General features: G+C 34.1%; 1 protein-coding gene across 8 annotated transcripts; it reads right to left on the bottom strand.

Annotated features, from left to right (window-relative positions):
* Positions 1 to 360: 360 nt before the first annotated feature.
* LOC142521644 (protein MEI2-like 5) lies at positions 361 to 6,789 on the bottom strand. Of its 8 annotated transcripts, none has more exons than XM_075624756.1 (14): positions 6,621 to 6,789; positions 6,373 to 6,474; positions 5,316 to 5,361; positions 5,054 to 5,194; positions 4,485 to 4,945; positions 3,824 to 3,982; positions 3,625 to 3,741; positions 3,368 to 3,519; positions 2,674 to 2,765; positions 1,669 to 2,599; positions 1,497 to 1,581; positions 1,350 to 1,418; positions 1,033 to 1,212; positions 361 to 910 (listed from the first exon to the last, which is right to left on the bottom strand). In XM_075624756.1, the coding sequence occupies exons 3-14, from the start codon at positions 5,344 to 5,346 to the stop codon at positions 803 to 805; spliced, it is 2,526 nt and encodes an 841-aa protein (XP_075480871.1). In that variant the 5' UTR covers positions 5,347 to 5,361; positions 6,373 to 6,474; positions 6,621 to 6,789; the 3' UTR covers positions 361 to 802. The 8 variants fall into 8 exon arrangements, with proteins under 8 accessions (XP_075480871.1, XP_075480873.1, XP_075480876.1 ...); XM_075624758.1 differs by having other exon boundaries at positions 6,446 to 6,474; XM_075624761.1 differs by having other exon boundaries at positions 5,316 to 5,371; positions 6,447 to 6,474.
* Positions 6,790 to 10,755: the final 3,966 nt, after the last annotated feature.

The following is a 10,755-nucleotide window of genomic DNA, read 5'->3' as shown; positions in this document are numbered from 1 at the left end:
TCTAAAACTTGAACCAAACAAAAAAGTACTTTAAAACCAATCAAAATTGTAATAAATTAGTTGACGATTTGATTATTTGACTTTACACTTGACTCTTTTTGGGTTTAATTTTCTCAACTAATACAAAAACATTCAAATTGGTTTGAGAAACCAATGAAGAAAATGAAAAAACTCAGCAACTGATTATCTGCATGAAATACAGCTGTTTAGGTATTAACCAAGTCAAAAAGCCTGTTTGTGTAACCTCAAAGTACAATACTTGAACCAAAAACTTTCCCTATACTTGAAATCTCAGCTCCATATTTGCTGAAAGTAAACAAAAAGAAATTGCCAAGAAAAAAAATTGTATTAGAATCTCCGTCATAAATATTACTGATATAGTAACATAAACTTGAACCTGAAAGCCAAATTCAACATATACAAAGACCATGAAAAAGTGTGTTCATTGCCACACCGATGAGTTTCTGAGACAGCACACAGTTCATAAATACTTCCGACCTTCAACCCAGCTTTATAAACCACTGTACAATTACTAGAATAAAGGCGTCCAAATGGGACAAACCATAAATGAAATTCGCCTCGCCTTGGTCCTAGTCTCCCATTGTTAGCGGTCAGTCGCCAAAGCAAAAACGTCATCCTGTACTGCCCAGCGATATAATTATCCATCACAAAAGCGGCCATTGCCTTCTACCTCTTACTGGCTTATGTACGCTAAAAAAGAAACGAAATATACAAAAGTTGGCACATATTCCCCCTACAATTCTCACTGAGAGTCAGCAAAGTCAAGAGCACATTGCAGCTGCTACAACTTATCGTCTGAATCGCCATTTGGGCTGTCCAGTGAATCGCCAGCATAAGATCCGTCTGGTTGACGGATAAAGATGTTTAAATTGCCAGATGAGACAGATACCTAATTGATGCATAGAAACGTAAAGAAAAGATTATCATATATTTCTACCAAGTTTAAGTTCCAAGTGTTCAGGAATCAGGAGATATACTCATAGAGTACTATGAAAAGAAACGATAACATACTAGACCACTGGTTCCTTGGCCCTCTGATTGGAAAATGATCGGCCGGCAACGTTTATCTTCATTCATCAGACTTGAATTCTGGAAGTGTGAGATAAGGCCTGCCTTTCCTTGAATTCTTGCATATGCCAATGAGGCAACCTTTTCACTATTGAACTTTTCCCATTTCTTCCCATTAAACGCCTATGAAAAGAAGATAATTGATTTGTCAACAAACAGACTCGGATGGTTTAGCAAAAAAAAATCTAGTGATTGCATGGATTGCAAGGGTTATCAAAGAACAATTAACATATAAAGTATATCACAAACAAAATACAAACCTCGAAGAAGGTAACTATGTGTGAAGGAGACACCATATTGATGAAGGCATACCCAACATTGCACTTATTCTGGACCAAGACAAATATACAAATTGCAGTTTCAAATTCACTAAAGACGGGGGAGTTATAAAACATACACAAAGTTACCTTGAAATCTATCGGTAAATAGAGAAAGTCATATGTGCCCTTGTGGGTTTCATCAATAGCTGCAAGTAGCATCTTTGAAGTGTACCTTCAGAGGAGGAACAAATAAAATCCATAAGAGATAAGCCATTTGAAGAACAAATCCGCATACAAAGAAAATTTTCTCTGATCTCACTTGTTCGGTATGTTTTTAATCATCAAAGTTGTTCTACTATCTTCGCCATTTACTATCTTTTCCAGATCAAGTTGATACTGCCTTTTGTTGTCGATCTGGCCTTCACTTTCAGCCCTTCTACTTCGAGCACGGTCAATCAATCCATCATTAGTAACTCCTCCAATGCCTCCAAAAGAGCCATTGACAAAATATAAAGGTCCATTTCTTGCCATTGGCATCATTCTAGAGTGAGGAGAACCAGTTTCAGTGAAGTTTCTGGCAAAACCAATTCCCATGTTCATGGTTCCAGGACTACCAATACTCATCGCATGATTGCCATTGCTGTAACCAAATTTTTTTATTCCATACGCCTGGTTTACATATGATGCTTCCGGGGACCCAGGGAAGAGACCAAAATTCCTTTCAATTTGAATTCCAGGTGGAGCAGATCCCACATGATGATGTGAACTAAGAAATGAACCGTTCTGACTTGTGTATGGAAAACCAACGCCATGTCCACTCGATGAGAATGGATGTCCTTTCGGTGATGATGACCAGGGTGAGGGTGAAGAATTGTTGTGCTCAGAATGAACAGTTGGATTTCCCCAGAGAAACTGAGGACCAGAGAGTGTCCCAACACTAGAGGACTGGGAATCAATGTATGGAGAGATCGGTTCGCAACTTGAACTTATCTTAGGATCATAGGATGAGTAATGATACTGATAAGCTGCTCCTTGTGTGGTATCAGTCTTGGTCATAACTTGGTTAATCCGTCTTGGATCTTTACCGATCGGAGCAATCTTCACAGGAGCTGATACTTGCGATGGGAGTATAGAGGCCAAACCAGGTAAGTGATTGCCTCCCACAGGGCTGGGACTTCCGACAATGGGCTTAGGACTATAGCCATGCGATGAGTTGAGCTCAACTGGACTGCCAAGATTAGGCCAGTTACCTGCAAAGAACGTTCCACCGGTTACAGATCATGCAACAGATTGTTAAACAAATTTAGACCATCCATTAACATACCTGGAGGAGAGTTGGCTATGGGTGAACCAACTTGATGCCGAAAACTTAGAGACTCATCTTGCTCCTGATCTTGACCCAATTGCTGCAATAAACTGTGCATGCAAAGCACATTAAATATCCTTTTGACTCGACACGCAACATGATGCCAGCACATAAACGAATATAAGAGCACCAACAAAGATGTAATCCCCAAAGAACGAAAAAACTAACAGCACCTGAAACAACAGTGGAGAAAACTAACATATACATTACAATGTTGCAGATTTCAAGGGAAAAATTATTTTAGGCAGTAAACATCTGAATTCAAATCTCTTCATGGTACAGCATGCATAATTTGTACAGCAGATTGAGCAAGATGACAACAGAACAGAGAAGACCAGGCATGCCAACGAAAAATGTCATACAAGCGAGTTCTATTTCAAACAAATTCAATTTTCTAACACAAACTCGTATTTATAATACTATATTATCATCATTATGAGCCAGGGCCCCCAGGACCTTTTAAAACTTTACTTTTTGGCTATGTACCAGCTTCACATCATAGCCATATATACAAGCAATAAAATGTCCGTGCATCTCCTATTCTAAACACCAGCAAGATAGGTTAATTTATTGCCAAAGAAAGAAGAAAAATGAACATACTACATTACAACGACAACAAACTTGGCACCCAAAAATGAAATTTCGAATGTACCTCCGACGGGCACCGCCAGGTCGGCTAGGTTCGAGCTTTATACGCTTCCCAGCAATGTCACTTCTATTTAAAGCCTTCAGAGCTGCCTCCGCAGCTCTAACGTCGTAGAACTCGATAAACTTATGGTGCCGTTTGTGAGGTGTTTCCCTTATCTGCGGTAAGTGCATCAGACAGCCAATACAATTTTACCCATAGGAAGCAGATAATTTTTTTCGAAGACAAACAATATTAGACAAGTTGGCAAAGTTAAATTCCACCTCCTTCATTTCCCCATAAGCTCCAAATATTTGGAGAAGGTCATCATTAGAAACAGATGCATCCAAATTGAACACCACCAAAGTTCCCTGATTAACATCCTTTTCTGACGGGTTATCCTGCATGTACAAAGAAAATCTGATGACTGGAGGTCATGTTTCAGAGACAAGATTTTAAAAGAAAAGAAATCTTGGACAGCACCTTTGGGATTGAAAAATGAATATCAAGTTTCCTACGTCTTAAAGGCTTGTTCTGTAATCCACGCATCGCAGATCGAGCAGCTCTTATATCATAGTAAGATATCATCACAAATCCCCTGTGCTTACATGCAGTATAAAGAGTTCTGATATCTCCAAATTGCTATACAGAGAGAACAAGAAAGGTGAGAGTGACAAACTAATATTTTTTAAATTGCATGTTGCAAACAGAAATTAAAGAAAGAAGAAGCAACTGACAAGTACATCACCACTGCAATCTAAAATCATTTAAGCCCATGAGCATCTTCACTAGAAATGCATATCATCTCCTTTGGAAGATCCACTTCGCTGTCTTTGCATAAACATACATTTTCAAGAAAAGATATCCAAGTGCCAAAGGCAATGCATACTTCCACAAATGGCCAAACATAATATTGTTCAGAAATGGAAGAATTGGTTTAATCATAGGTGGATGATATATAACATAATCTTAATCGATCACAGTACTTTTCCCAAGATAAGATTTTTTTCCTATTTCGCGCAAAACATCTACTAGAAAGAAAAACAATTGAAAATATTGAACTAACAAACATACATGATTCGCAAAAAAAAAAAGTGATAAGACAATCACAAATTCAAGGAATTCAAATTTTTATCCAACATACCTCAAAAAGAGTCTTAAGCTCAGAGTCCTCGGCATTACTATTGATATTCCGAACAAACAATGTCCTTGAAGGGTGCTCTCCATATGGGTGTTCACCACTAACAGTTCCGACACCGTTCGCCAAACCATAATGAGAAATGCCAACAGTACCATCAGATGTTTCTGCTCTTGATACACCGTTGACTAAAATCTCTGGACTTTCGGATTCTATCTCCAACCCCCCTCCACTTTCAAAGAAATCATCATCCAAATCCTCGAGTTGAGTCGGCAACCCACTAAGATCAAAATCATCCACAAGACCAGCTAAAAGTTCATCTTCATCGCCTGGAAGAAAGCTTCCAATTGCTCTTGGTTCAATATCGTCAAGTGGATACTTAACTTCATCTTCTAGTTGAACATTACCAAGATTAGGGAAGACATCATGAATCAATTTGCCACTTTGTTCAGATTTGTTAAAATTAACTGCGAATGAAAGAACTTATTGTAAATGATTCTTTAAGATAAACAAAGAAAAAACAAAAATTCACGGCCCATAACAAATTAGTCAATAGCCCAATTGCTGGTGCTTACAATTCCCATGTCGTAGGACAGGCAGCGAGGTAGAAAACAAGCTAGCATCGCTTGACGCGTTGTATGCATCAGTTCCATTAGGAAATCTCCATGCACTTTTTTCTTTTCCAAAAGAGGTTGTAAATGGAATTTTAGAACCACCTACAAATAAAAATATGTGGTATTCAAAATATTCAAGATATAGAAATACGTTCCTTAGAAACAAACATTCACATATGCTTGTGATGCATCAATCAATTGATAAGCAACCATTGTCACTTACCAGAAATGAGATTTGGCGATGGTTGTTCCATTGGCCTAACTCACTTCTGCAAAAGCATTATACACAAACAAATTATCATGATAGTTCCAAATTGCCAAGTCCATAAACAAAATAAATACATAAACATATGGAGTAGAAGTATAAGTAAAAGTAATGATTAAGAGACATGTTGAACAAATAAAAAATGTTGATCCTAGGATATTACAACTTGCATAAAATGGTGTGACCAGCAGCAGAAAACTAAATCTGGTAGATCCGACCAAGTACAATGCAATGACAGAGAAGCAAGAAATAAATGTAAACGTCTTGACCAAGTTCAGGATTAGCTAGATCAGGCTAACTATTTCAAAAGAAAAACAAATGACAGGTTCACTGATTTGACCTTTTGGCACTCAATACATCAACTTTTTACAAGCAACGTCAATAAACACACAGAAAAATAAAGAAGAGAACACATGAAAAGCAAATATAATTTCTCGCTTTAATCCTATACAAGGACACAAACAGCCCACATGCATATCAAAATGATGAATGGAAAAAATGGACTGCACACTTTATCGATTTCAGAAATATATAAAATATACAGTGGAAAAATATATATTAAAGCAGGAATTACAGTAAAAGAAACACTTTTTCAGTCCCAAATTTTTATTTTCTATTAAAGCAAAACCCTCGCTGCTTAATCACAGAAAACACCTCAATTCAAGTGAAATATCCTCCAAGAATTAGTGCAATCTAAACAATATTTAAAAATCACCTCGGTTAGTGATTTAACTCAATTTAATTTCGGTCAACCCACGCACAAACTTCAACAATGATAAATCAACAAGAAATTTGTATATTCCCCAAATCACTCAAATAACAAGCATTCATACATCCCAATCGAAGTTAAACATCACATGAAAAAAAAAACCCCAACAAAAAAACACAATAAAGGAACTGTATCACACGTAAAGATTGCAACTTTAACATCGAAGTATATAATTTTATGTTTCGAACACAAATCCACATCTTGAAAACCTAAAAGAAATATTAATAAATGAACAAAAAAACCCACCTCAATTAAAAGGAATAAATGGAATACAAACACTCCAAAACCACACCGACAGAACACAGGAGGAAAAGTGTACCTCGTAACCTTGATGAAGATGACCGATAACTGACAAAAGAAAGATAAAAGAAAAAAATAAGTGGAATAAGAAAAAACGAAAATTGGAGAAAGAAAAATCACAGGCCAGAGTAAGAAAATAATTCACAAAAATCCAAACCAACAACGAAGGGGAAAAAATATTTTAAAAAAAATACAGTTTCGTAGAAGCAGAAGAATCACTTTCTTGCACTCTTTCACTTCATTCTCTCCCGCCGGAACACGCGAAAATGTTACCACATAATGACTCGCAAAATTTTTATAAATAAAAACAAAAACAAGAAATTCTAGAGAGAGAAGCCCACGAAGCTGAAAGTCCAAAGGAAACACGGTGGGGAATGATTGGTGGGAAAGGATATATATGATTAACTTCAGAGTCCATAATTTAATGTTTTTCTTATCATTATTATTGCTTAGTAAATCAGATCTTTTTATTTATGGCAGATCGGAAGCAAAACTTACTCCTTCAATTTTAACACCCGTGCTCTTTTTTTGGGTGACATGGAACCGCAATTGTAATGTTTGATGTGTGTTAGATAAATTCAGGCTAACATGATAGTTTATGAATCACATTGTACATATCACGTGTGACAAGCTCATTTGAGAAAATATAGATAAAAAATCGAACTTTTAATCATCGATCAAACACTTATTTATTTCATCAAATCGAACATCCGTGGGTCGGTCTCATATTTGGTACTAGTAAAAGATGTACATACATTGCATGTATTATTATTATTTTTAATTTGATCAAATAATATTAAACAATTAACACGAAATTATTTCAATTTAGAAGAGTTATTTGATTAAAAAAAGAAGTTTTTGTTATTATTTTTTCTATGTAAAATATAGACTGACTTGAAGAGTTTTTATGTATGGTAAGATGGATAATTATGAAATTAAATATTTTGATGTACTCTAATAGTCTCAAACTTAATAATATAGTATAGAAACGAAAAAAATTGAGATATAAAGCACTTGAATTTGAGTCATAGTGTAAAAAAATTGTCTTACCGCCAAATCTATTGTATATATTTTATTTTGAGGGCCAAATATTATATATACTTGAAAAAACAATATCTTATGTAGTAATAATGTTATTAAAATTTTGAAGAGGCCATCTTAATGTAAATCTGCCTGATTATCTTTTAATAAGCATTGGTTAAACCCTAAAATTACCCTACTGACATGCAAACGCCACTTGTTGGTACTTGTGAGTATGAGTGGTGGAGATGAGCATTATACATGATGGGAGTAGAAAGTACTTTGCCTTTGAATAAAGCATTAAAAAACTTCCATTTTTTTATTTAAAAAAAAAAACTTCACTTTATCAACTTTTAATATTCAGATACATGTAAGATTGGTTGTGATTTAAAAATAAATTAATTAATTAATGACATCACATATGCAGAATGCAATAACATGTCATTGTCTTAATAAAACTAATTACAACGTTTATCTACCCCAAATCAACTAAATAATATCGTGTAACCTCTTTTATCTGACGCATTTAATCTTATTCATGATGATAATAACTATATATTATACACAAAAACTTTTGTGAGGCGGATCTCTTATTTGATTCATTCATGAAAAAATATTAATTTTTATGTCAAAAGTAATACTTATTACTCGTATCACGGATAAAGATCCGTGGAAATGTCTCACAAAAAACCTACTATTATATCGCCACCACCCAATAATTATAATTAAGCAAGAAAGGTATGTATACCAATACACAATTTTAGATTCTTGGTGAAATTAATTTGCAAATATGTGGCCGGAAGTTGAGCCGTCGAGATCATGCAGCTCAGACGATGTTTTTTTTTATCCCTTTTATTACATAAATTATTTCCGAACAAATTTGGATAATAAAATCTGAGAAGAGGCTGATCCATTACTTCGAATATAAGAGCAGAACATGATCAAAATTATTACTCAGATTTTTTGTTTTTATTTTTCGATAAAACAAAGATTATCCATACTTTAGTGATTTCCACTTTGTTTTACTTGTGAGGGGCTTTGATTGATTAATTAAGAGCAATAAAATGTTGATAGGCGAGGTCCCTTTCTAAGAAGTTGACCGAAAAGTAAGTCATTTTCAGCTTTTGGAAGAAAGGTGCTCGTATTATTATCCTCCATTTAGAGAATATGTTTTTACAATGAGATACTATATTTCAATTTTGATCCCTTCCTATGTGATACCTTATTAGTCTGAGATCACGATCATGATCATTAATAAAGTAAGTTTATTCATAATTTTTTATAGTTTTAAATTATTATTTGGGTAACGATGATGAAATTATATTAAATATGTAATTTGTAGATATAATATGTAATTTTTTGCATTTTTTAACTGGATTAAATACTGTAGTCATGAGTAAATTATATGAAAATGTTACTTATCTAAATAGATAAGATATTTTCGTAAAAACTAATTCATGTTATAAGATCGTTTGAAATATGAGAAGTTGATTTGAGCTTGTCGAGAGTGTATACGAGAAGATGATTTGAAATCTATGAAATAGGTTCCAAATCTATTACTATCATTCACAATAAAAAGCTTAAAGTAACCACCAGTATAATTATTATTTAAAAGATTAAAATAAAATAAAAATAGTTCGGTTTTCTCGTGAGTCAGACCACTCGTTTAGTTTTTCAACGACCCGAAGTTTCAAATGGGAAAGAATATCATGCGCCAATGAATTTCACTCGATGTAGCTATGGTCTACCATGATTTTTTGATTGGTGTGAAATTTGATATAAGAAAATCAATATTATACGAATTCATCTTCACTCTCGTATCAATACAACATGGCTGACGAGAATGACCAAATCATAATACCACCATTGAAGCCTACAAAAGCTCTCATCATCACCAACACCAACACCAACACCAACAATTAGTCAAAGTTATCTCTACCAACTATTTGTTGGGATATCGGTTTTCTCATGCCTAAATTGCTGCGGAAGTTTAAATTTTTTATTTTGACATTCAAAATTTCTTTGGACACTCGTATGATTTAAATAAAAAAAAAACATTAATAGGATGTTAGAAGTTATATCTTTAGCGAATTAATTTACCTGGCTCCAACTATTCTGGTATTCGCGGATATAGCTCTTATTGAATTCGAACTTTCTTTAAGAATCTTTCTTTAATCCTCCGATCGAGTCCACGACTGAAATGATTGTTCCTCTTCTAAATTGCACTTGAAAATTAGAAGAGTTTTTCGTTGGAGATCAAAATTCGAGAGACGACTCAACTCTTAATTTTCTTTCAAGGTGGCCGAATTTTGAGAGCACAGTTTTAAGAGGATTTTCGAAAATTTGAGATGGAATAGAGGTCAGGGTTAATCACGTCATTTACTTAATTGTGTATGCTTGACCTAATTTTCATAAAAATAGATTTATGTTCCATAATTAACATTAATGGAATTGATTAATTAATTGGACTAGTCCAACTAGTTTAAGTAATTAATCAAGTCCATTAAGAACTTTAATTATTTAATATGTTGGACTTGTACTCCTACAAGTCCATTAAACATACCTATAACTATATATTTAATTTAATAGTTTAAGAAAATCAACTTTTGAGTTTAATAAATTAAATTCTCAAAATTTATAAATTCAACTCCTTGAATTTAATATCTCCAAATTTTAAAAATTATAAATTCAAATCCTTGAATTTACTATCTCATAAATTCAACTTCTTGAATTTATTCTCTCAAAATTTAATTATCATAAATTTAACTACTTGAATTTACTATATCATAATTTTATATAAATTCAACTCGTTGAATTTATTCTCTCAACGGGAACAAATGATCTAGTGCTTGTGTGACTCTCAATGGTTCAGAGATACAGCTAGTCGTGGGTTCACAACTCTTTGTAATTCAGGACAATTTCTTTTATTCGAGCTTACCCTAATTTGCCCATATTCCATACACCAACGTTTGATCATGAAAATGTTAGAAACTATTTCTGATTAAACCCATCGAATCATGGTAAGAGTATCTAGTAGCATCGGCCCATGATTCTCTAGGTATCACTGATAGTTTCTGCAAGAACCAATCGTCATGATTAACGTACAATACGGCCCCTTCATCTCATATATCCTGATCGAATCTGCAACCATTGGTTCATCGAGAGTTGCATATTAGATTTGATAGCTATGTGCAATTATGAAATATTCGCAGTGTTATTGTATGTACAACTAGAGAACTCATTCTCTAATGCACATCCCACACTCTGGCCAGTGATTTTATGCATTATTATTTCGTTAGATCACATATG

The sequence above is a fragment of the Primulina tabacum genome, chromosome 13 (assembly GCF_025594145.1).
Source record: "Primulina tabacum isolate GXHZ01 chromosome 13, ASM2559414v2, whole genome shotgun sequence".
NCBI lineage: Eukaryota > Viridiplantae > Streptophyta > Magnoliopsida > Lamiales > Gesneriaceae > Primulina > Primulina tabacum.
This window is presented reverse-complemented; position numbering and strand designations above follow the sequence as displayed.